Consider the following 24,801-nt stretch of genomic DNA (forward strand, 5'->3'; position numbering starts at 1 on the left):
TCTCACGGTCAGGGAGAATCTGCACACCCATAATGTGTAGTCCACATATTTGGCGAAAGGACGGTGACCCTCCCCTAACAGCAACATCTGACCGAGGATGTCATCCATCCCGCTCCAGAAGAGATGTTTGAGCGTTTCATCATCCCAGCACACCTGGTTGTACAGATCCAAATAGCCCTCCACATACTACTCCAGTGTCCAGCTGTTTTGGAAGTAGCAGTCCTCTTTATTAATTGTGGTCTGTTAATCTGTCCTGTACTTAGTGGTTTTAATAAGATATATGACGCAAGGAATAACAAATACAGAGAACTTTAATAAATGCTAGAAGAATGGACAAATAGTAATTACCATACTACATCTAGACGCGAACAGACAAAGGGCTGAACAAGACAGGGAGAATATATACAGAACACAGGCTAAAAAAGGCTTAACAAGGAAACACAGGTGAGAGTAATCAGTAACCAAGGAGTCTAAGTAGGGAACAGTGAAGACTGGGTAATGGGTAACATGAAACATGTGAACAAAAACACAACTAAACAGGACAAAACCCTGACATAAATATATCTTAAAACGATTATACCTATACACTGGAAACCTGTAGCCTTTCTGGATCAGAAAAATATGTTTTGTGCTTCCCTGAGGAATAATCATGATTAGAGAGTTGTTTGCATAAAATATCCTGCAAACATTCACACGTTTGCCCTGTGAGACACAGGCTACAATTTATCTCTATAAATAATTCTCAATTCTGTGCATAATTTCACTTACCTACATCAACTTGCTATATCAATATTGTCACCACATACAGAATTTTACATTTATACCCTGTTCTCTTTGCATCAATTATCTTTTTAAATAAAACAAGGGTTGTAAAAAGGCTGTAAATAAATAATTGCAATTAATTTACTTTTTTTTTCATCTGTAGTTAACAGCAACAGTTTTCAATATAGCTAAATAAAAAATAAGAGTTGTGTGTATATTTTACTTATAAACACCGGACAGATAATGATTTATGCAACGGATGCTTACAAAAATAAATGCAGTAATTCATAAAAATACACAGGGGAAATACAAACTCTGAACATTATATGCAAACCTATAATAATTAAATTACATTTTAAATAGTACAAACCGTTAGCAATAATAATGTTACCAAATAAAGTTACTAAACCACATACTGAGTCCACATCATATTATTATGCATATTTATATCTCTGATGAGGATTGATACTTCCTTTGACAGTTATAGCAAACATTAGATCTTGATGAGGGTATAGTGGTGTTCCACACAGAAAGAAAAATGCAGATTTGAGCCTTCTCAAAAGTCTCTTTAGACTAGTCGACTAGTCGGTTTCAACATTTCCGTTTAAATGTTAATGAAATTAGCCGTTGCGCCCTAATTGCCAGCATCTGAAATGAAGTTGATTTCAAAAATAGTTTTTGTAAAAATTTATGGGAATCAGTACAGTAATAAACTTTGAAAAAAACCCAAAAAGCTAATAAAAATAATTATAAAAATCTGCAGCAGATACATTATTAGCTGTCATTATATGCAATCAGGTTTGATGTCATCAGTATAGACTAAGGTTTGTATGTTTCTGTTGTGGGCAGACACTAGCTTCTTCTTTCTGATATATTTAAACTGGAAGCAGTGGCTATTCTGCATTTGGTTGTGTTTCATTATATGGTTAAGGTTAATGGGGTCTGCTTGATCTCTTCTCCAAAGGCCACCTTGATGTTAATTAGGCCTTTGCATTCCCTTATGTTATAATTGCACTACAGCTATTCTAATGGATTCTTTAAGCAAGTTTCTCAAGTAAAAGATTTCTTGTCTAGACTTTTGCACTTGTCTTACTGCAAACGTTTTTATAAGTTTCAATTCAGGCTGTAGATCTCTCAAAAATAATAAATGTTTCACTGAAGTTTAAATCCTGACCTTTACAATAGGGGAAAAGGAAATTTTACTTTAACATAAAAATCAGTTGAGTCTGCATACTACTTTACAGATTTTTTTCCTGACTGTGACTGCTTGGTAGGACCATTTTCTGTTGTACTTTGAGATCTGAACATAGTAAATGTATTGTGACCATGCTTATAAGATGTGTTGTTGCATGTTGCTTGTGACATTCATTTCTGGCTAAGACAATAACACAGATTAACACAGAAAGAATGTATTTTTTTTTTCTCTCTCTCTCTTAAAGAGGACAATGCACATTAATTAACACAAGTAAACAAGTCTCCCATGTAAATGTGCCAGATTTAGCCATTCTGGCTAATTTTCATCTGTAGTCCCTGGCAGGTTGATGGTAAACACAAAAAAAATGTACATACAAAACCAGAAGCAAACAAGAAACCACTATTTCAAATTATGAAAACATATTTGATTATCCAATCTTTTGACGTAGTATCATATCGTGCCTGTTCAAAACAGTGTATATTTGCATTTTTTGGTATTTGTTAATGATTAATGTGTTAGATGTTAGATAAGAGTTAGACTTTAAAAAATTGGACACAGTTGACTTCAGTTATATAGAAAATAAACAACTGAAACAAAATATCTTCTTTAGTGTTCCACAGAAGAAAGAAAGTCAAACAGTTTTGGAATGATATTATGGTGAGTAAATGATAACAGAATTTTGTTACACTTTATTTTAAGGTGTCCTTGTTGCAGTGTAATTAAACATTTAAGTACTGAGTAATATTAATTAACTACATATATTTACTATAGTGTTAGGCTTAGGTTTTGTTTTAGGGTTAGTTGCATCTAATTATCATTGCATAATTTATATTTATTACTATAATAACTACATGTAACCTAACGTGTAACTGTCAGCAAGAGTTGAGGACAGGCACACAAAGATGATGATTTAGGTAAATAGGCTTTAATAAGCTTCAAAGTTATATCCAAATACATGTAACAGAAGAAACACAACCGCAAACAGACGCTAACATAACTGTAGACCGGATAAATGAGAACTGAAACAGAGTAATATATACAGATGGTAATGGGGTGAACACAGCTAAAACAAATCAATTAGTAACTAATCATATAAGTAACCATGACGACAAACAAGGAGCGGGAACTGAACAAAGAAACACAGGAACCAATGAATACTAACTAAAAGTCCATGTAAGTGCAACTAAGAACAAACATAACCAAATATCCCTGACAGTAACAAGGACACTGTAAAATTAAGTGTTACCCAGAATTTTTATTTTTTGGTGAATTGTCCTTATAATGTGAAAGCAAAATATAGTTGTAGTTGGCCACATTAACATCTTGGACTAAACTTTATTAGATTAAGCTCAACACAGTTGGTTAGTCATTTAGAATTACAATACAGTTCAATGAAGAGCAGTTCCCTGATTGCTCAGTATCTTTCCCGCTCTGCCTTTCTGTGTTGTAAACCCTGGACGTCATGATTGATAACCCTGTTAAACTGAAGGTGCCGGCCATAGAGGGAATACCTTGGCCCCACTCCCACACCAGGTTATTTATATAAAGGAAACCCTCCATTACCCCAACTCTGACCTCACAACACTTATTTCTCCCAAGGGACCCATTTCTCCCAGCCATCAGTGTGCCTAATCAACAAATGCAACCGTGACGCTCACGAACCAACCTGTCTGCATCTCTAACCTGGTCTTGAATGGTGGCTGGAGAATTCTAGAGGACAGTCAGCTTTAATTAACCAGCAGGTCCCAGACAGAGCATGAATCACCTCACTGCAGTAATAACTTCGATAAGCAGTGGGATTTGAACACTGCAGGTCTCCCATCAGCTATTTTTGTTCCTGTTTTCTAATTAAACAGTGGAGCGAAAGTGTCGGGGTATGCCTATGGAGTTCACAAAAAGTACTTTTGTAGCACTGGTGTGTTAGATGTATAGTACTATAAGATGCTTCATTGGTCTTTGCTGATGGTTGTTTGCAGACAGAAGAACTCTCAAACAGTCAGTGTCAGTCTTGAAGAAAATGTGCACTTTGTTTAGCTGTTTTTAGATTATTTTTTTTTTTAAAGAATAACCTGCATCTAATTCATCATTCTGTTCTTTGTTCTCCTCCTTCATTTAACTGGAATTAGGGGTATAACGATACATAATTATATCGAGATATTGTGATATAAAAATGCGACGATATGTATCGTTGATGCAAACAATATGACTCGTGATATAGAGTTAGCTTTATCCAAGACTCAGCTTACTGGATTTATAAAGTATAATTCACCAAAAAATGTAAATTCTGTCATCATATACTCACCCTCATGTCATTTCAAACCTATAAGATTTTCATTCATCTTCCAAATGCAAATTATGATATTATTAAATCTGAGAGATTTCTGTCCCTCCATTTTAAAGTCCATTCCTCTAAAACTTAAAAGATCTAAAAAATCCAAATCCAAGTGTTCTGAAGAGACAAGATGGCTTTAAATGATGAACAGATTTACAATGCACATACTGTAGTAAACACGTACTTTCAAATGTATGTGTGTGTGCGGTAGTATGATGATTCAAAGCGTTTTATATTGTTTATTCTTATCATGTAATAATCTGCACGGGGGCTGTGTAAAAGAGATTCAACTAAAGCGCGAGTGTACTGTGTTAGAAAAAAAACTAAAGTTTCAGTAACAGTACTACATTAAACTACTATATTAAATGTTGAATATAATGTATAATAATGCAACGGGGCAATATTTGTAGGTCCTGATAATGCCAAGTCTTATGTTACCAGTAAAAAGGGCTTAAATTATTTATCTGTACAGTATAATTCTGTATTTTCAGGTTCAGAATCATGAATATTTATTCTGGTTTCACCATTGTTTTACTGCTTTAAGAAGTTCTCTTTTAGGTTTCAGCTATCCTAATTATAATTTCATGTTAAATTTCAGTTTTATTGTTCAGTGAAATACTGTAAAGTCTTTAATAAAGACTCTCTTCTCTGTCATTATCCTTACGTAGTTGCCGCAGCAAGCACAGTAAAGGCTTCCATGTTTACGTCCAAATGCCAGCTCAGTATTGGCCAAAGCTGATCACGTGAGCAGCACAACGCATGCGTGTGATGCTGACGCAGGAGCTGGCCAATAATGAGTCGGCATTCTGACGTAGAACCTGGAAGCGCTGGACGTAAACAACATATGAGAATGACACAGAAGGGAAGATATTGTTGAATAAAGTTGTTATATTTTTTTGTTTTTGCGCAACCACTGCAGTCACGTCAACTTTTTTAACAATGTCTTTAGTACCTTTCTGGACCTTGAAAGTGTTAAATTGCTGTCTATGGACGAGTCATATACCTCTCGGATTTCATCAAAAATATATTAATTTGTGTTCCGAAGATGAACTTACGGTTCTTACGGGTGTGGAACGACATGAGGGTGAGTAATTAATGACAGAATTTACATTTTTGGGTGAACTAACCTTATAAGTTCTATATATAAAACAAAGTTATTGAAAATTGTTAATGTTTCGGAAATCTGTTATTTGAATTTCAGTTTCATTTTTTAATGAAACTTTTAGTGTATCGTTACACCCCTAATTGGAATACATAAAATCTGGAATTTTTACTTTAAATTAATTTTAGCTTAAAGGAATAGTTCACCCCAAAAATTATATTATGTCATAATTTAGTCAACTTTGCATTATTCAGAACCTATAGAATAACCATTGTCAAATACACTCTGAAGCTCAAAGTTCTTTATTACAACCCATCAAACTAAAAGTTTGGTTTAACTTGAAGAAATTATGACAGAAATATATTACTATTGTACAATAGAATGTACTTCTCAAAATAATAATGAAAATAATAATACAATTTATTTAAACATTACTTAAGGAATATAATTTTTTGTCCATGTTTTAATTTAATAAATCTCTGTTGTGCAGGACTTTGCCAAAAAATAAAAGGATAACATTTTTTAAATTTTCATTTTGATTGCATTTTAAAACATTAATTAAATTTTTAGTTTTATGCATTCATTTGATTATCACTGTTTTTGATAATATATTTGTATAAAACTGTCTCATACCTTTACAGCCCTAATTTGGAATGACGTGGGTGAGAAAAATCACAATTTTGGGGGGAACTATTCCTTTAAGAATCAGTAAATGTTTGGTCAAATGCCGCTGACGTGCGCTGAATGATAAAGAAATGTTCTTCATTTTGAGTTGTGGCTGTCTTTGTTTCTTGCACAGAACTGATGGAGCATGACAGGCACCTTACTGTAAAGAACACTAATTTCGTGTCAGCTGATAGGTGTAAAGCCTGAAGTTTCAAACATACAAGGAGGATCACTAACAAGATGCTCTGAATGTCTGTTTGGAGGAAGATTTGGAGCATACAAATTGGGCTGCATCAAATGCAATGAAATAGAGAGAGAGAGAGAGAGAGAGGTGCATCCCACCCTCACAAAGGTTGCTATTTAATTGATTGCGACAGTTCTGCTAGGTATTCATGTGGCACCAGCAACATCAGAAGAAGTAGGCCACCACACCTTCAGTGCATTGAAAGTGCTGTTTTTATGTTCTCCATACAAGAGAAATAAGCGTCACATCACAGATGAGTCTCGAAGTAGACAATGGATGAATTGCAAAAGCAAGCTCTCAAACCCTGCTATAAAGCATGTCTTTTAGAAAGCCAGGAACATTTTTAGGTGAAGTCAAGGGCCCTGAGGAAATGGAGTCACCTGTTAGTCCCCTTCAGCCGAAACACCCTAGGGAAAACCAACATCGAGAAGCTGAAAATGTCAAACTGCTTTGTCATGTCCCATATTAGTCATAGAGGGTGCACAGTGAATTCTGAGCTGTGATCCCAGAGCAGAGAAGCAGGCAGACCAGACTGCCACTGTCCTTCTTTCACCTTTCTCCCTCGAGATTTACTGTAAGATGTTAGGGACATTTCCTGTATGACTACGGACTTTCCATTTACAGGTTTGACAGAACATTTTCAGTTCATTAGCATCTTGAAGGTGTGTATTTTGAATCTGTAAAAGGAATATTCTGGGTTATTTTTATGTATAAACAGCATCTGCAACATGCTGTTGTTTACCATTTTTACTCAGCAATGGGAAATGCATTAAAAGTAATATACCTACTATACTATTCAAAAGTTTGGGTTCAGTAAGATTTTTTTTTTTAAGAAATTAGTACTTTTATATGGTGGCCGAGAGAGTTCAATGCACTGCAATTGAAGAAAACACATGCAAATAGAAAAAAAAAAACACACCAGCAAATTAAGAAAACATCTTCATCAGTTTGACAACACATGCTGCAAATACTCACAACGCAACCAAATACAGAAACGCACGCAAATTGCTCAGTGTGCTGCAACTGAAGAAAACACATGCAAATAGTAAATCACCAGCAAATTAAGAAAACATCTTCATCAGTTTTACAACACGTGCTGCAAATGCTCACAACGCAACCAAATACAAAAATGCACTGCAAATAGCATGGAATTGTTTCATAATAATATTTTACAATATTAGTGTTTTAACTGTATTTTTGATCAAATAAATGCAGCCTTGGTGAGCATAAGAGATTTTAAAAAATGAATTTCTTCAATGAAGACTGCAAAAACTGAGAATAAAGTAATACAGTAGAGTTTTTTTTTTTTTACGAATAAAGACTTAAATCATACATTTCTTGAAAACAACTTTTACTTTTCATATTACTGTTCTTCCTTTTACATAATTAAAAAAAATGAAAATAAATTCAATTAATGAATTAGAACGGCATTAGTGATTTATTAGCCACTCGGTATTGTCAATGGGTGGTTAACCATTTTTGCTTTCCATCTGTTTTGTGTGTGTGTGTGTGTGTGTGTGTGTGTGTATGTGTACCTAATTCACCGTATTTTGAGGACAAATTTGTACCAAGAAGTTAGCTAAACCTGACAAAATCTCCCAAAACCTCCTTTTGGGGACATACTCATTTGTAAAAATGCTATACAATTAAAGTAAAGAAAGTTTTTTTTTTTGTTGTTTTGTTTTTTGACTTAATAGTGTTTAAGTCATTGGCTTTTTTGGATTACTTTACTGCAATCGAAACAGAGTCCTAGCAGGGTTGGCGATGGTTTAATTGCCAATTACAAAAACCGTTACCTTCTATTTACAACATACACAAGTCTAAGGAACCGCAGTCAATATATCTCTCTAGGCAGATGGACAGCCTCTGGACACACAGAAAAAGAGAAAATCTGTTCTCAGATAATCTCTTCTTGTATGCCCTTTTTGCCATTGTCTTTCCAAAGGCAAGCTTTATTTTGAAGATTGTATGTGGCGCGGGGCCACATTGTTCCACGTGGCCGTCTGGCTGTCAAACCCGGAGGGAGAATGTCTCTTTTTTTATGTCTCTGCCCACGAACCCTGCCACAGAATCTTTCAGTCTTTCACCTCTCTACTTAATAGACATTTCCTATTTACTTTCTTCGTACTCTATTTTGCTTTCAGCGATTTGACTAGTGTGAAAAAGTGGTCTGTAAGGCAAAAAAAAAAAAAAAAAAAAAACTTTTGTAACAAGGGGATTTTCTTGGCTTACCCTACATGCTTTAGCACGAAAATATTACTCCAGTTTACTTTTATTAGATAGATGTATCAGTTTAATGCTGTTGTAGACTGTTAATCGCTTTTACATAATTGTTATTGACTATTTTGGCTGCTCTAAAAGATGTGGGATTCTTTCTGTTGGTCTTCCAAAAGGTCCTTCCTCTGTTCTCATTTTCTCTCTCCTCTTCCTTAGTTTTTTTCCCCCTCTTTTTCATTTCCTCTCTCTCCAGCTCATTTGAGATTTTCCACCCACCCACAAGCTGTGTTCATGTATTTGGATTGTCAAGTGTACATGTTGCATTTTATCTACATCTCTTTGCTGTGTCTCCTTATTGTTTCAAAACACATAAATGCACCCAAGCTGTGAGTGCTTATACAAGTTAGACTGTGCCATCCACTGTGTCATGACACTGCAATGAAAAAGAAATTGGCCCTCTGTCATTAGTCATGTTGGATATTTCCTCTGTGTGTGCATTGCTAATGAATTAGAGTTAAAGGTACAGCATGTACTTTTTGTGAATTGAAAAAATAATTATTGCTTCCAAACAGGTTTCCCTAAACACTCCACCCTGCCCTGTGTCTGCCACTACTCTCATTATTCTTGAAGCATTGCAAATTATGTAAATGGGTCAGAAGTACCATATATTACTATATATTTGATGTTAATTGTAAATGTATTCAAATTTTTATAAATATAGGTTGTTTCAGTGTGTAAGGAGTGTATACTCAGTTACATCATTCGCAATGCCTCATGGGAGTGGGTGGTCACTGTTGAGCACTATTCCTACAATTCATGTTTCTATGGTAACAGTTCTCTGGTTGGTGGATCTCCTTCAGGATTGTGGGTAGCATAGTTTTACCAGGAATTCCACAATAATATGTATTTATTTATTTAGTTCACTAGTTGATATTGTTGATTCATTTAGTTGACTTGACGCGTATGTCATCACACAAACTCAGTACTTGAACTTGCCCTCGTTTTCTGCCTATTGTAATTGATTGGGTTTTCTTTTCATTTTAAATGATAGAAAGAAAAAAAAAAACGTGGATATAAAAAAGGTATGGACCCATTTGATAATACAAATATCACTCGCTAAACAGCATACAACTCAATAGGCAAATACATATTTCACTCACCTTAATACAAAATGTAGGTTATTATATAAATTGAATTTGCTTTTATACTTTCATTTGCTTTTTTGTGATAGGGTAATTTGAGAAAATATCACAGTGTGTTGACAATAATAGAAATTTATTGTAGCAAAGAGGTTTCTAATAAAGTCATGCTAGGCAGGTATAGTGTATATATATATATATTAATAAACACATTCTCATTTTGTCAGTGAGTTATTTATATATTCTCTTTGCTTGCTTATTTGTTACCGCTGTGGCTTTAATATGTTGTATTTTGTATTCAGAGACGAATTATATCAGCTTCACCGACAGCTGTTTATCTAGAATGCTGGCTTCCAGACACATGACCCAAAAGATTATGTCTTATTAGTCAGTGTTCCACTGGAAGAAACTTGGCCATGTCAGATCGAGAGGGAACAGGCTTTTGGAACTTTTCAGTGCTAACCTTCTGTAATATATTAAAATAACAGAAAAAAAATACAATTACAATATTCCAGATATCATGCTTTCTGGTAGGAAAACTTCTTTATAATGCAATTTGGATTTAATAAGGTTGTTCTTCATATCAAATACCTGCATTATACTTCATCCAGTGTTGCAACTTTTATTAGAAAAAAAACACAGTCTTAAGTAGAGACAGATTTCAAGGGCAGCAGACAGGTGTCTCAGTCTGGGTTTAAATTAAGTTGTCTTTACTGCCTTATGTTCCTGCGTCTGTAATGGGCTTGAGATGGGTTCATTTGGCCTGCTGAGGGCTCAGACAGTGAGGGTCCATTTAGTTAGCTCAGTCCTTACTGTGATTAAAAGCTTCCATCATACGAAAGTGGAGAATCAAGTGGAAAATAATATTCTTCTGGCAACTACACTCAGTATGAGGAAGCGGTCAGCCTGCTTGTTCATAATGGAGGATATACATCCAGAGACATTAAAAGGGAGAGGAGATAGACCACAAATATAAAAATGAATGGCAGAAATTTTCATGCTCAGTATGGCGGCTCAAGGAATAAAAGTCGTACACAGTTGAAATATACACACAGTTGACAAAGTTGACTGCAGTAACTTGTCTCATAGGGACTTTGTTAGCTTGTTGCTAAGCTAACAACAACACTGTGTTTGCTTTGTCTCAATACATGCATCTCTGACCTTTTCTCCCATCTCTGCAGAAATTGATGCGATCTTCAGTTTTCCACATGTTCATCCTTAGTATGGTGGCCGTTGATGTGATTGTAGCTGCTAGCAATTACCACAAGGACGAGGACCATAAACTCACCAATGACGAGTTCTACCTGGCTGAGGTAAGACCTGCCAAAATTGATTCTTAGAAATGGCCCACATCTTTTTTAATGTGTACAGCAATGAGATTGCACTGAAAAGTAATGATTGTTAATGATTATTAAATATATAACTGGTTTTATTTGTGATAAGAACATTAGATATTACAATTAACAGAATATAGGGTTGAAAATGATATACAAACAAAATTAAATTAATCTGTAATTTATTATCATTTTTAATATAGAATTTATCTGGGACACAGTATATATCTGAGACCAGATTCACAATAATCTTCTTAAGAAAGAAGTTAAGAAAATTCTTAAGATAAATTTCGTAAGAATGTTCCTAAGTGCAATTCTTGAAAAATTTTTAAGAAGTTCACAAGAACATCTTAATTGTTTTCTTAAAGGGGGGGTATCACACACAGTTTCTGCCAATCTCATGTTAATATTGAGTACCTATAGAGTAGTAGTGCATGCTTCATATCTCCAAAAAGTCTTTAGTTTTATCATATTTATAAAAGATACATACACTGTACCGAGTATTTCCGAAAACAGCCGAGCTCCTGTAGGCGTGACGTGTGAGCTGAGATAGAGTGACGAGCTATCACGAGCACGTGCAGCTTTTGTGTAGAGATCGGCTGCAAGCTATCAATGGTCAGCTGAACAGATGTATTTAAACACACACAATACACCATCGCATTATCCCTGGATAACTTTTGAATCACTATAATGAATATAGCGTATAGTGAATGATGAATAACGAATTCATGAATTCACTACGTTCGTGTTGTTTACATTATATGCACTTAGGCGCCTATTGCCAACAAAACAGACATTTGAAGCAGTTTTACTCACCACCTGCGGTTCTGACTCATGACCGGGATCATTACTGCTGTGACCGCTCCATCTTTCAGTTTCAAACGATCTGTAAATCCAGCGCTGAACTGGGCCTTGTTTATGAAACCATAAGCGCCGATCCTCAGGGCTCGAGCAGCCTCGGAAAAACATGAGATATTCTCCATTCATTTTAACCAATAAAAAAGTGATTGCAACTATCAGTTTCTATGGTTATTTTAATAACAAATGTTGAGAGCGCATCAATGTATTGCGTGAGCACAAAAATCTCAGCTCTACTTAACGCTGGGTTCTTTGAGAAGCAAGGTTATCTTTCCCTCACAACCAAAAACACACTTCTTTGGTGACATTGTTGATTTCGTGAAGTCCTGTGACCTGTGCAGTGCTGCCGACGACTTCTATAAACCCGAACGTGCGTTGATTGGCGTGCACTTGCTCTCTCGCTCTGGTCGACGTGTGCGCGCACGCCCTTCCGGGAGAAGTGCCTGTACAAGGAATTCCACCCCCGTTTATGTCACTCAGACCGATACTCGAAAAAAAAAAACAAATCCTGTAAGGATTTGGAAGAGAATTTTTGGCACAGAAATACTCTGTCATTCGTCCAACTCGTGTTTTGAAACTTTGGCCATGTTTAGCATGAGAATCCAACTCTTTACCAGTGTAAATAAGTCAGAATACATGAAATAGCATTATACCCCCCCTTTAAGAAGAAAATTACAGGCTTTGGTGTTATTTGATTGTAAGGTGGGTATTGCTGAAGACTCACTGAATGAAAATCACTTCAAAGCCGGTCTTTTTGAGCTGCCTGCAAATCACCGTAGTTATAATAAGCACGCAGACTATTTTTTGTTGCAACTGGCTTGACAGGAGTTAATCACTCAGTGTTTTTAATGTGCCGTGTCAAGTTAAAATGTTTTTTTAAAAGAGCCTGTCTTAAGAACATGCAGCGGTTATTCCCATTCATTTGCCTCCCTTCTTTTTGCGCTCTCTCTAGTCTTGAGTGAATGTGTGTACTTTATCTGTGTGTGCTGCCTTGCTAGTTCTACCTAGAGTGAACGCATATTATACAGGTGCTGGTCATATAATTAGAATATCATCAAAAAGTTGATTTATTTCACTAATTCCATTCAAACAGTGAAACTTGTATATTATATTCATTCATTACACACAGACTGATATATTTCAAATGTTTATTTCTTTTAATTTTGATGATTATAACGGACAACTAAGGAAAATCCCAAATTCAGTATCTCAGAAAATTAGAATATTGTGAAAAGGTTCAATATTGAAGACACCTGGTGCCACACTCTAATCAGCTAATTAGCTCAAAACACCTGCAAAGGCCTTTAAATGGTCTCTCAGTCTAGTTCTGTAGGCTACACAATCATGGGGAAGACTGCTGACTTGACAGTTGTCCAAAAGACGACCATTGACACCTTGCACAAGGAGGGCAAGACACAAAAGGTCATTGCAAAAGAGGCTGGCTGTTCACAGAGCTCTGTGTCCAAGCACATTAATAGGGAGGCGAAGGGAAGGAAAAGATGTGGTAGAAAAAAGTGTACAAGCAATAGGGATAACCGCACCCTGGAGAGGATTGTGAAACAAAACCCGTTCAAAAATGTGGGGGAGATTCAGCTGGACTGCAGCTGGAGTCAGTGCTTCAAGAACCACTACGCACAGACGTATGCAAGACATGGGTTTCAGCTGTCGCATTCCTTGTGTCAAGCCACTCTTGAACAACAGACAGCGTCAGAAGCGTCTCGCCTGGGCTAAAGACAAAAAGGACTGGATTGCTGCTGAGTGGTCCAAAGTTATGTTCTCTGATGAAAGTAAATTTTGCATTTCCTTTGGAAATCAGGGTCCCAGAGACTGGAGGAAGAGAGGAGAGGCACACAATCCACGTTGCTTGAGGTCCAGTGTAAAGTTTCCACAGTCAGTGATGGTTTGGGGTGCCATGTCATCTGCTGGTGTTGGTCCACTGTGTTTTCTGAGGTCCAAGGTCAACGCAGCTGTATACCAGGAAGTTTTAGAGCACTTCATGCTTCCTGCTGCTGACCAACTTTATGGAGATGCAGATTTCATTTTCCAACAGGACTTGGCACCTGCACACAGTGCCAAAGCTACCAGTACCTGGTTTAAGGACCATGGTATCCCTGTTCTTAATTGGCCAGCAAACTCGCCTGACCTTAACCCCATAGAAAATCTATGGGGTATTGTGAAGAGGAAGATGCGATATGCCAGACCCAACAATGCAGAAGAGCTGAAGGCCACTATCAGAGCAACCTGGGCTCTTATAACACCTGAGCAGTGCCACAGACTGATCGACTCCATGCCACGCCGCATTGCTGCAGTAATTCAGGCAAAAGGAGCCCCAACTAAGTATTGAGTGCTGTACATGCTCATACTTTTCATGTTCATACTTTTCAGTTGGCCAAGATTTCTAAAAATCCTTTCTTTGTATTGGTCTTAAGTAATATTCTAATTTTCTGATACTGAATTTGGGATTTTCCTTAGTTGTCAGCTATAATCATCAAGATTAAAAGAAATAAACATTTGAAATATATCAGTCTGTGTGTAATGAATGAATATAATATACAAGTTTCACTTTTTGAATGGAATTAGTGAAATAAATCAACTTTTTGATGATATTCTAATTATATGACCAGCACCTGTATGTAGCTAGTGTTATGTTTTAATGCTTAATCTTTAAAACAACTCAATAAATGCATTAAACATCTTACCTTTGGGGATTTAAGACAGGTTAGGGTTATCCATTAATGGTGGTTGGTGGTTATCCTTCTTAAATAACTTTAAGAAGTTACGAACATTCTTTTCAGAAATATGTACACTTCTTAAATGATGCCTTAGAAACAGTCTTAAGAAAAAAGATAAGAACATTCTTAAGAAAAGTTTTTGGGGAAACAAAATATTCTTATCCCTTTTCTTTAGTTAGAAAATAAGAAGAAAGTAGCAGTTAAGGATTTTTCGTGAATCTGACCCCTGGATGCCCCAGATGTTACTAGTCACACCCTGATCACTTTTTATGCTAGGTGCTACAAATGCTGCATAATTTAAATCCCACTGTGAAAGTCTTCACGTCTTTTACAGATATTCATTGGAGTGTTAAGATACTACTTGATAATTAACTCTTGAAAATGATACATTTCTTGTCATATTCTTGCATTCTAGGGTGGGCTTTCTGCTCTTTCTTTGTCTTGGCAATGTTTATTAGCTTTTAAAAAGACATAATTTTACACTGGTATGTTATCTGTTATGAGATGGGAAAACGAACCATATTATTATTGCACTCAAATGCGTCAGCAGATCAGATTTTTGCTGAAAGCTCATATATACATATCCTCATCACTTTCTGTCGCCTTAAAAACCCTGAGATTAAATCAACTGAGTGACAACGTGGGCGCAAACAGCTTGTGGGCAACACTCCATTTTAGCGAGTGCCGGGTGGGTATGTGTGTGTGTATATGTGTCCTGTTTGCCACGCACTGCCTCTGCAATCAGTATGCAGGTGGCACAGTGGGAACAAAGACAGACAGAGGAGTGTGGCCACCCGCCCACTCCAAGCTGAAAGACAGAGATAAGGAGGAAAAGGCACCCCACATATTCACAGGCTGATCCATCTCATCATTAATCCATGCTAGTCTTTATTTGGATCAGACCAAATGGGGGAAAACTGGGGAAACACTAGCTTTATTTTCCATTTTCTGTTGACATTCCTGTGTCTTAAAGAGATAGTTCACCCAGAAATGAAAATTCAGTCATTAATTGATCACCCTCATGTCGTTCCAAGACTTTCATTCATCTTATGAACACAAATGAAGATTTTTTGGATGAAATCTCAAAGACAGCTATGCAACTGAAATTATGATGCTTCAAAAAGTTCATAAAGAGATTGATAAACTAATCCAGATGAATTGAGCAATTTAATCAAATATTTCTGAAGAGACATGATCACTTTATATGATTAACAGATTGAATTTAGGATTTTATTCACATATGAACATTGATCAGCGAATATAAACAGAAGCTCAACCAAACCTGCTTGACACGCGAGAACAAACCTCTTGTGGAAGCTTAAACGTTCTGCGTAACACATGAGAATGAACCTCACTGGTTCTCGCACGTCAAGCAAACATTTACCATAACTGATGTGTGAGTTGATGAATGTTAACTGTGAATTTAAACCTAAATTCAAAATCTGTTCATCATATAATGCATTTGTGTCTCTTCAGAAAATTTGCACTAAACCGCTGAAATCATATGGATTAGTTTTACAATCTCTTGAAGCTTTTTGAAGCAGCAAAGTGTCAGTTTGTGTAGCTGTCTATAGAGGGACAGGAAGCTCTCAGATTTCATCAAAAAGATTTTTATTGTGTTCCAAACATGAACGAAAGTCTTACGGGTTTGTAACGACATGAGGGTGAGTAATTAATGACAGGATTTTCATTTTTGGATGAACTACCTTTAATGCATCTCCCTTCCTATATGTGTCTACGTTTTTGTGAATGGAAATGGTTCTTCAGCCCCCTTTGTTTGAATGTGCATGTATTCACATACGTATTCCCTTTGCAAAAACTAAGGGCTCTAGGGACACTTAAAAAGCAATTACTAAGAAATGGGCACACAAGGAACAGCTCTCCATTATCATACTTCCTGCCTCTTTCTTCTGTTTTCAGGTCGCCTTCACTGTGCTGTTTGATTTGGAGGCTCTGCTGAAAATCTGGTGTTTGGGCTTCACTGGCTATATCAGTTCCTCTCTACACAAGTTTGAATCACTGCTAGTAGTGGGCACCACCCTGCACATCTATCCTGATCTCTACCACTCACAGTTCACCTACTTCCAGGTTAGAGACAGTTACTGATCCAAAGATCATATGGAACTAGTCATTACTGAAATTTATCATGCAGATATTCAAGGAAATCTGCATACATGAATTCAGTATTTCTGAATACTGCCTAAATGAATCTATGGTGTAGCGTTGGAAGCTTATAATGTGAGACCAGTAAAAACATGGTATGTTTTAGTAACTTTTGATAGTAGAGACTCATGTTGACTTGATTTGATTCAATTTGTCAGCAGTACTGTCACCTACCATGTCACCATGCTGAATTAAGACAAAATGGCAATGTTTGCAAATCAATAAGCTCTCTATCCACGTTAAAACTGCTCAGGGCTGCGTTTCTCAAAAGCATTGTGAGCTAAGTTGATCATAGAGACCAGTGGTGGCAGTGGTTCTACTTAGGCTTACAACGCTTTTGGGAAACGCAGCCCAGATTAGTTGTTAGATATTATTGACTCTGATAGCAGCTTTTTGACAAATTATGCACAGAAATATGTTTTATTTTTATTTTAGTGAGGCGTACATTTGTAAAAGGCTCTCTGCATGAGTGCAGCACCTGCTAGATTCTGAGATGCAAATCATGCACTGATGCAAAGCAATAATGCATACTGGTGGCCATGGTGGAGCTGTTTTCATACATCTCCAGGCAGCTGCAGGGAATGGGAATGGATGAAACCCGCTCACGTTGACAAGCCTCATTAAGGACACAACCTGCGCTCTCCCTCCAGTTTTCTCTCAGCAGGAGGGGCGGAGCTCCAACCGTGAATATTCATATCTGGGCTCATTATGAAGCTGCTATGAAAAAAGATACATGATTCACCATGAGCAGTCACCATGTTAAATTTGATTTGTAAATAGCATTCTATATTTTCCCATCATTAGTGAAATGAGTCATTGTCGCAAATAGAAATGTCTGTCTTCAAACTCATATTCTAAAACTTTTTGAACATAATTAATTCTTTGTATTATTGAATATTCTGTAATCAGCTTTTACAGATTATATTTACATTTTCTACGTAGACAGTAATTTCTTGAAGACATTTTTTTGTACAAATATGACTTTTGTACACATTGTATTAGTGGCATGTAGCTGCATTGTGTGTGCAATAAGTTGAGGTCATAAGTTTACATACACCTTGCAGAATATGCAAATGTTAATAATTTAATGCACCGTTTTAAAGACTGTTCAAGCTCCTTAATAGAAAGACCAGTCATGTTCCTTTACTGCACAGGTCAAACAAAGCCTTTGAGTTCTGGTTTGCCATATACAACAAGTCTTACATTTTTTCTGGAGAGCCTAATTAGAACTCGATTTCCATTGGTTCTTATTTTTATTTGTATTTCTGCATTTGGCAGATGCTTTTAACCAAAGCAACTTGTATTTAAAGTATATACATCGTATTTACACATATTTATCAGTTTGTGTATTCCCTGGGAATCAAGCCCATGACTGTGGTCTTACTAGCACCATACTTTAAAAGATGAGCTACATAAATTCTGCGATTGGAAATAATTAAAAAAAAAAGATTACAACTGTCGCTCAACACTAATAGATAAGCAATGTCGTTTGAAGTCTCTCAAGTAACAAAACCCAAAAGAAGCACATTTGTTGATATGCTTGTTGTGCAGAAAGACCTTTTCCTGAGGAATACTGGATTATTTTTCTAGGTTTAAAAGTAACAACAGCAGGAGGACTCTCAGGTCGCATTCTGCAAGAAGCAAATGGATCGATATCCATTCTCTGCTTTTGATCAAAACTCAACCTAGATGCATCATTGCTCGAATTTGTTGTCACCTAAAGTACTTTAGTAACTGCTTGAGCAACAATGCAATTTGTTACCAAGTTACTTCGGGAGGAAGCCAATATCAGCATTTGCTCATTAAAAATCAATAAAACAAACACCACTATGCTCTGTAGCCCTTCTTCTTGTGATAGTTTTCATGATAATATTTGTGCCAAAATTGTGTAATGAGATGCTTCAGTGGAAATATTGGTTGGTTAATGCTTTGATAAATTGATTTATCATTCCATGAGCTGTATCTCAAGCAAATATTAAGTTTGTTCATTTAATAAAATTAAAATGTTCTTCCTTCTTTCCTGCAGGTTTTGCGAGTGGTCCGTCTAATAAAGATCTCGCCAGCTCTGGAGGATTTTGTGTATAAAATCTTCGGTCCAGGGAAGAAACTCGGCAGTCTAGTGGTGTTCACTGCAAGTCTGCTGATAGTGATGTCTGCCATCAGTCTGCAGATGTTCTGCTTTGTGGAGGACTTGGATCGTTTCACCACATTTCCACGGGTAAAGCTCCCTCTTTCTGGAGACACAGAAAGTAGTTGTGGATCAAAAGATGAAATGCTAAAATGATTTGGTCTTGGAAAACCAAAATAAAGTTTTTGAAATCTGTGACTTTTGATTGGAAATTTTTGTATCCTAACAATCTTTTTGTGATTTAAATAGCTGAGATGTTAAAATACTTATAATTATCACTTCAGAAAAACAAAGGTTAGATCTAGAAAAGATTTCAGAAACCAGTGTGGACCAAAATATCTCTAAATCTATTATAATACCTAATTTGTCAGTAGATATAAGACTCTCTTCCAAGTTTTTTGATAAGATGTGCTCATGAGAGGGATTCTCATTAGTGGTGTCTTTTTATCCTCCGTTATTAGTGGGACTCCACTGATCCCAATGCGTACTGGGATTTGGAGGGGCTCACATAAACAGATGCCGCTCATTTCCAAGGCGGGTGGCACGATAACCATTGAAGATAATGATGTTTACCCAGCTCCCTTGTCAATAGACCTGTTGCAAAATTATCTTCATCTGCAGTCACTCAGAGACAGTGTGACTGTAACCAGGCTTGGGACCAGCTGAGTTTAGACCTTCATTTGACTTCCATGGAAAAATGACCATGAAAATGTGGTCTCATATCTCTGCAGGATTCAGATTCCTGGGGTGCACTGTTTTTTTGTTTTGCTTCCATTTCAGTGAATGTTGTTCTCTGCCTTGTCTTATTTTTGTCGCAGCATTGTTAGTCAAAAATCCTTGTATATACATGAGAATATATTTAGAAAAAGCAACAAATGTAAAATTGTTACTGTGCTTTGTTAGTTTTCAAATTTCCAATTTTTGGGGTGACTGGAGGGGTCAAATCGGAGTCAGGACAATTAGCATCATCAGTCAAATTCATTAATGTCATCTGTTATGTCTATTAAAAGACTAGCTCAACCAGACAATGGTTTTTTTTTTTTTTTTTTTCACCCTCTTGTTGTGTCATTTGCATATGACTTTCAGAATATCCAGACTGACTGGGGCTGATTCTGATTAATAATTAAAATTAGTAATTTGACTTAGTATTGTTGCTTTCTAATAAAAGAGAAATAAAAGAATACAGGCTGATCATTTCTCTGTTTCTGTCCTGTAGGCATTTATGTCCATGTTCCAGATTCTTACTCAGGAGGGTTGGGTGGATGTTATGGACCAAACGCTGGTGGCAGTTGGACAGATGTGGGCTCCAGTGGTGGCCATATACTTCATTCTCTACCACCTCTTTGCCACACTGGTAAATATGATTTGCTGTGTTTTTTCTGTAAGATAAAACAAAAGGGATTCTATAGAGTGACGCCTTTTTTTGTAGGCCAACCCGGAAGTTAGCATCACCCTGGTTCCCTCGACAAAAGCCCAATAGGATTTTTCCACTGGCTTTTGGATTACTGACAAAATTTTATGATACTTACACAACTTTTTCATCATAATAATCTTCACAAATGAACACAACTTTTTGTTGTTGTTGTTGCTTTCAATTACCAGAGATAAAAAGATAAACATAAACGACTATACATGAACTGCACTATGGTGACATGACTTAAACATCACCATTAAGCTTCCAACAACTATTTTAGTCTTTATTTGCAAAAACATTTTCCCTGAAAGTTTGAGTTAGAATAGTTTGCAAGACTGCAATTATAAACAATGAGGCTGTGAAATTGAACTGGCGAGTTCGCCGTGATGATTTTTGATGTCCCCAGAACCTCTGTGGTCCAATTTAGCCACTTGTTAGCAACAGCTTTTCAAGACAAGTAAAGAATCACTGATTTATTTTATGTTGTGGAATAAAATGTGAAAACATCTTGAGCTTGTTTGAACCACAGACCTTATTTCAGGCATTTAACCAAAAACCTATTGACACCAGGACAAAAGAACTGGAAATGCAAAAATGCTAACTTGTTTCTGGGTTTTGGCCTACAAAAATATGTAATTTCTGCAGTACTCTGTTGCACTGTTATCAAAATATAATTTTATTTGAATTTTTATCTACTTTGCAGCAACTATACAGACACATACTGTATAATGGTGGTACAGTCTGAGACCACAATGAAAATCTGTTTTAAAATGTAATTCTGGAAACTAATCTAAAATAAAATCAAATAAAATGAGGTATCAGCTCACAATTGTTGCTCTGGCACCTTTGGTGCAAGATAAAGCTATGAGAGCATGTGGTCATAGGATTTACACAGGGTTTACACTTACAAGATAGCTGGCAGTGTGTGATGTCTGAAGCCTGTTCCACCTCATCAGTTTTGCCATTCATTTCCATTATGGCTTCCTATAAAGGCCCCCAGTTCTATGTGTTGCACATGCTCTATGTTTTCAGGGACACAGCAGCAAAGCAAATGCATCTAAAATGAAGACAGCTTGCATTGGTGCCACTGGGAGCCAACCAGACTATTAGAAAATGAATCATCCTTCATCCTCCTTTCCTTTTTCTGATCTTCTGGCTTACCTAGTCATCAAGAGAACATATTCAGAGATCCTGCAGCAGGTTGGATGTTAGTGAGAGCAGTTTTCCAACCTCTAATGGCCAGTTTTGCATGGTTTGAAGAAATGTGGCACTCTAGCTGATGTCTAAGGTACTCAGGTACTTAGTGAGCATGAATAAAGGCGATCAGTCTGTGTGTAGGACTTTTTGTAGAAAAGACATTGAGAACTGCCTGCTATATGTTAGGCAGAAATTATAAGGCCCTCAAATCCTGGTTTGTTTTGTGACTATCAGACTGCTTGTAGCCTGAAAAACTCACTATGATTCAAGTAGTGTAAAGACTGGACATGGATAAATTCCTGTGCTGCCTCCCAGCCATCAACAGAAAGAAGAGGAACAATACTTGCTTAGGAAATATGGCAGTGAAGTGCCTCTGGAAACATCTTACAAAATACAACACATGAATTTTCCAGTTGTCACACCTGACACCACACTCCCTTCACCCATATTTTTTCACCCATGTCTTTGGGGCATTTCACAGCCGCATCAAGGCCCCTGTCACTCCCCATTACAGATATTATAAGCAATGTCATTTAGACATTGGTGTCTTGTTGTTGATTTTGATCTTGTTGTTGTTTTTATTTGAACCAACCATTGGAGCAGTTTATTGACATAAAAAAGCTCCACAATGCAACGCACATGTATGCTGTAAAGATAATTAAATATTTGTACACGAAGTACTATAGATCCGTGTTGACCATTTCTTGGAAATGTCCTCTGTGGAGAACAAAATGTACTCTGGTCTTTTGACAAGTTTGAGTGAGAGTGAGAAGCAGCCGTTTAAATTTGACATTTGAATGAGAGCGCACACTAATGACAGAACAGATCGAGCATGTAATCAAGACACGGCTGAATCATTTATTCATTTCCTGTCATGAAAAAAAAGAAAATATGATGAAGAGAAGAGACGCAATGCCTAATGCATTTGAGGACCACTTTAGTTTGTCATTTAATATCAAAGCACTGATGACATCTAAGACACAGTCAGCTGTGAATCCATTATTAATCTACTACTGTAAATCATTGTTTTGTTGTTGTTCTGAGCATACATCTGCCTCCTGTACCATTTGCTGTGTTTATGATAACACCTTTTTTCTCTCTCTGACATGGCATGGACACTACACATATTCTTTTATTAAACATTGTTATTGTTGGATCAGAACTACATCTTGGACAGAACTCATGTTTGCATGACAGATTATCTGTCAACACCACCCCATCAGCACAATAAACCTACAGACAGTGTATGGCAGAGAATATTGAGGCCACATCGCATGTTTATGTTTTAAAACTGCTGCTGGGACCTTCAGACATTCAATTAAGTGTGTCTGATGAAAGAATTGTCTTAAATGTCTTCAAATTGTTTATTTACTTTGTCCAGACAGCAGTCTAAATGCATTTAAGTGGGTATTGGCAAAGTGTAATGAAAGATAAATTCAAAATGCTCTTATGTTCTAGATTCTTCTGAGCCTTTTTGTGGCTGTTATTTTGGACAATCTGGAGTTGGATGAAGACCTGAAAAAGTTAAAACAGGTAAGATATTGTTCTATTTATTTTGCTTATGTTATACACTATTGCTCATAAGTTTAGGGTCCTTAAGATTTTGATGTTTTTGAAAGAAATTTTTGAAAGAAGGCTGCATTTATTTGATCAAAAATATAGTAAAAACATTATAATATTGTGAAATATTACTCTGGTCTTCAGTGTTGCATAATCCTTCAGAAATTATTCTAATATGCTGATTTGGTACCATTTAGTAATAAGAACGTTTCTTATTATTAATGCTTAATATTTCTTATTATATGCTGCATAATATTTTTCAGGACTCTTTGATGAATAGAAATTTCAAAAGAACAGCATTTATTTAAAATAGAAATATGTAACAATGTTAAATGCTTTACTGTCACTTTTGATCAATTTAATGCATCCATGCTGAATAAAAATATATTTCTTTTTTAAATATTACTGACCCTTTTGAATGGTAGTGCCTGTTTTTGTATTATATTTTGTAGCAGTTGGTAGGTTTTAAACATTTAAACCTGTCCTCCTAGTTTTCTGGGGGAATGAATTAAAACAACTTGTTAAATCCCTCCATTCACTGTCAGACCTACCCTAACTAATAAGACCTAGTTTAAAACTAAATTAGCTTATAATGCTTTGACAATGTGCTCTCTAGAGTTCCATGAAATCACAATACACCCAAAAGCATTTCTCAACAAGCACAATTATAGCCTTAAAAAATGTTTGATGTGTCTTTCCTGCATTTGAGGAAAATCAGCAAACAGGGTGAGCCGTGTTAATTAGTACAGTTCTCCATCTTGTTCTCAGTCTATTTTTACTCTTTTATGGGGCCGTATTGCACAGGTAATGATGACTCATAGGATAATTAGCGCGAGAAAGCGTGACCCGTTTGGCAAGTGCACTTAGAAAAAAATAAGGCACCTTCTTCATAGGATGCAAATGAACTTCTGCTGCGGACAAGTATCATAGGAAATGGCTTTTGAAAGCAATTAGAGGTCGGATGTCTCTGTGGATAACAGCGTGTCACCTCTCTCCTCGAGCACATCAGCAACGTAGTTCAACAATTGTTGAAAATGTTGGGAGAGGGAGAGAGAGAGAGAAGCCAAAAAATAAAGAAAGAAATAAAGAAAGAAAACAACGGCTCATCACAATTTGCATGATTACTTTTGCAATTTGTCATAACAATCTGCAGTGTTACAAGATATGCTAGGACAAATTGTAAAAGTAATAGTGTAAATTGAAAGGGAAGGCTACTGGTTTCTTGTGATTTTTCTTACTCTCAGTGCTTTTCTCATTCCGAGTAAATGACATGAGCTGTATGGTCCTTCAATCCACCAGGCTGTCAAGCTCCAGGCATCTTCACATGCCCAGATCGGTTATCCCTCAGACACAGCTGACTGATCCACGGTTCCACCTGTAAAATTGCCTATTTTATAGGTGTTTCAAGCACAGATGGGGGCAATCCAAAAATAGAACACTAGATTGTGATTGCTCTCCAAGAATACAGGTGGCTTTTATAAAGCACAATTCAACGGCTGACCTTAATTGAAGCAAAATCAGTTCTAGCTGATGTGGAACAAATAACAACCGGACGCTTTTTTGTCCTTTCCCTCACAGTGGCTTTATGACAGCTGTCCTAAGTTGTTTTTTTATTTCCGTAGGATTTTCCGTTGCTGCCTCAGAACCTTTGTCACCTTGTAATAAAGTCATCAGTAACTGTTTCCTGAAAAGTTTGGCCACCTGCTAGATTGAAGGATTTCTGAAAATGAAACATTAATCAAGACACTATATTTAACC

At 36.4% G+C, this 24,801-nt stretch overlaps 1 protein-coding gene across 6 annotated transcripts in view; it reads left to right on the top strand.

Annotated features, from left to right (window-relative positions):
• The window catches only part of nalcn (sodium leak channel, non-selective), a 97,019-nt gene that overhangs the window by 30,216 nt on the left and 42,002 nt on the right, over window positions 1-24,801 (top strand). For all 6 annotated transcript variants that reach the window (XM_051904664.1, XM_051904661.1, XM_051904662.1 and 3 more), the window contains 5 exons: window positions 10,839-10,970; window positions 16,502-16,669; window positions 18,771-18,962; window positions 20,089-20,226; window positions 22,942-23,016. In XM_051904664.1, the coding sequence (XP_051760624.1) occupies window positions 10,839-10,970; window positions 16,502-16,669; window positions 18,771-18,962; window positions 20,089-20,226; window positions 22,942-23,016 (705 nt within the window). The remainder of the gene's footprint in view (window positions 1-10,838; window positions 10,971-16,501; window positions 16,670-18,770; window positions 18,963-20,088; window positions 20,227-22,941; window positions 23,017-24,801) is intronic.

This window comes from Ctenopharyngodon idella, chromosome 9, assembly GCF_019924925.1.
Source record: "Ctenopharyngodon idella isolate HZGC_01 chromosome 9, HZGC01, whole genome shotgun sequence".
In the NCBI taxonomy this organism is placed as follows: domain Eukaryota; kingdom Metazoa; phylum Chordata; class Actinopteri; order Cypriniformes; family Xenocyprididae; genus Ctenopharyngodon; species Ctenopharyngodon idella.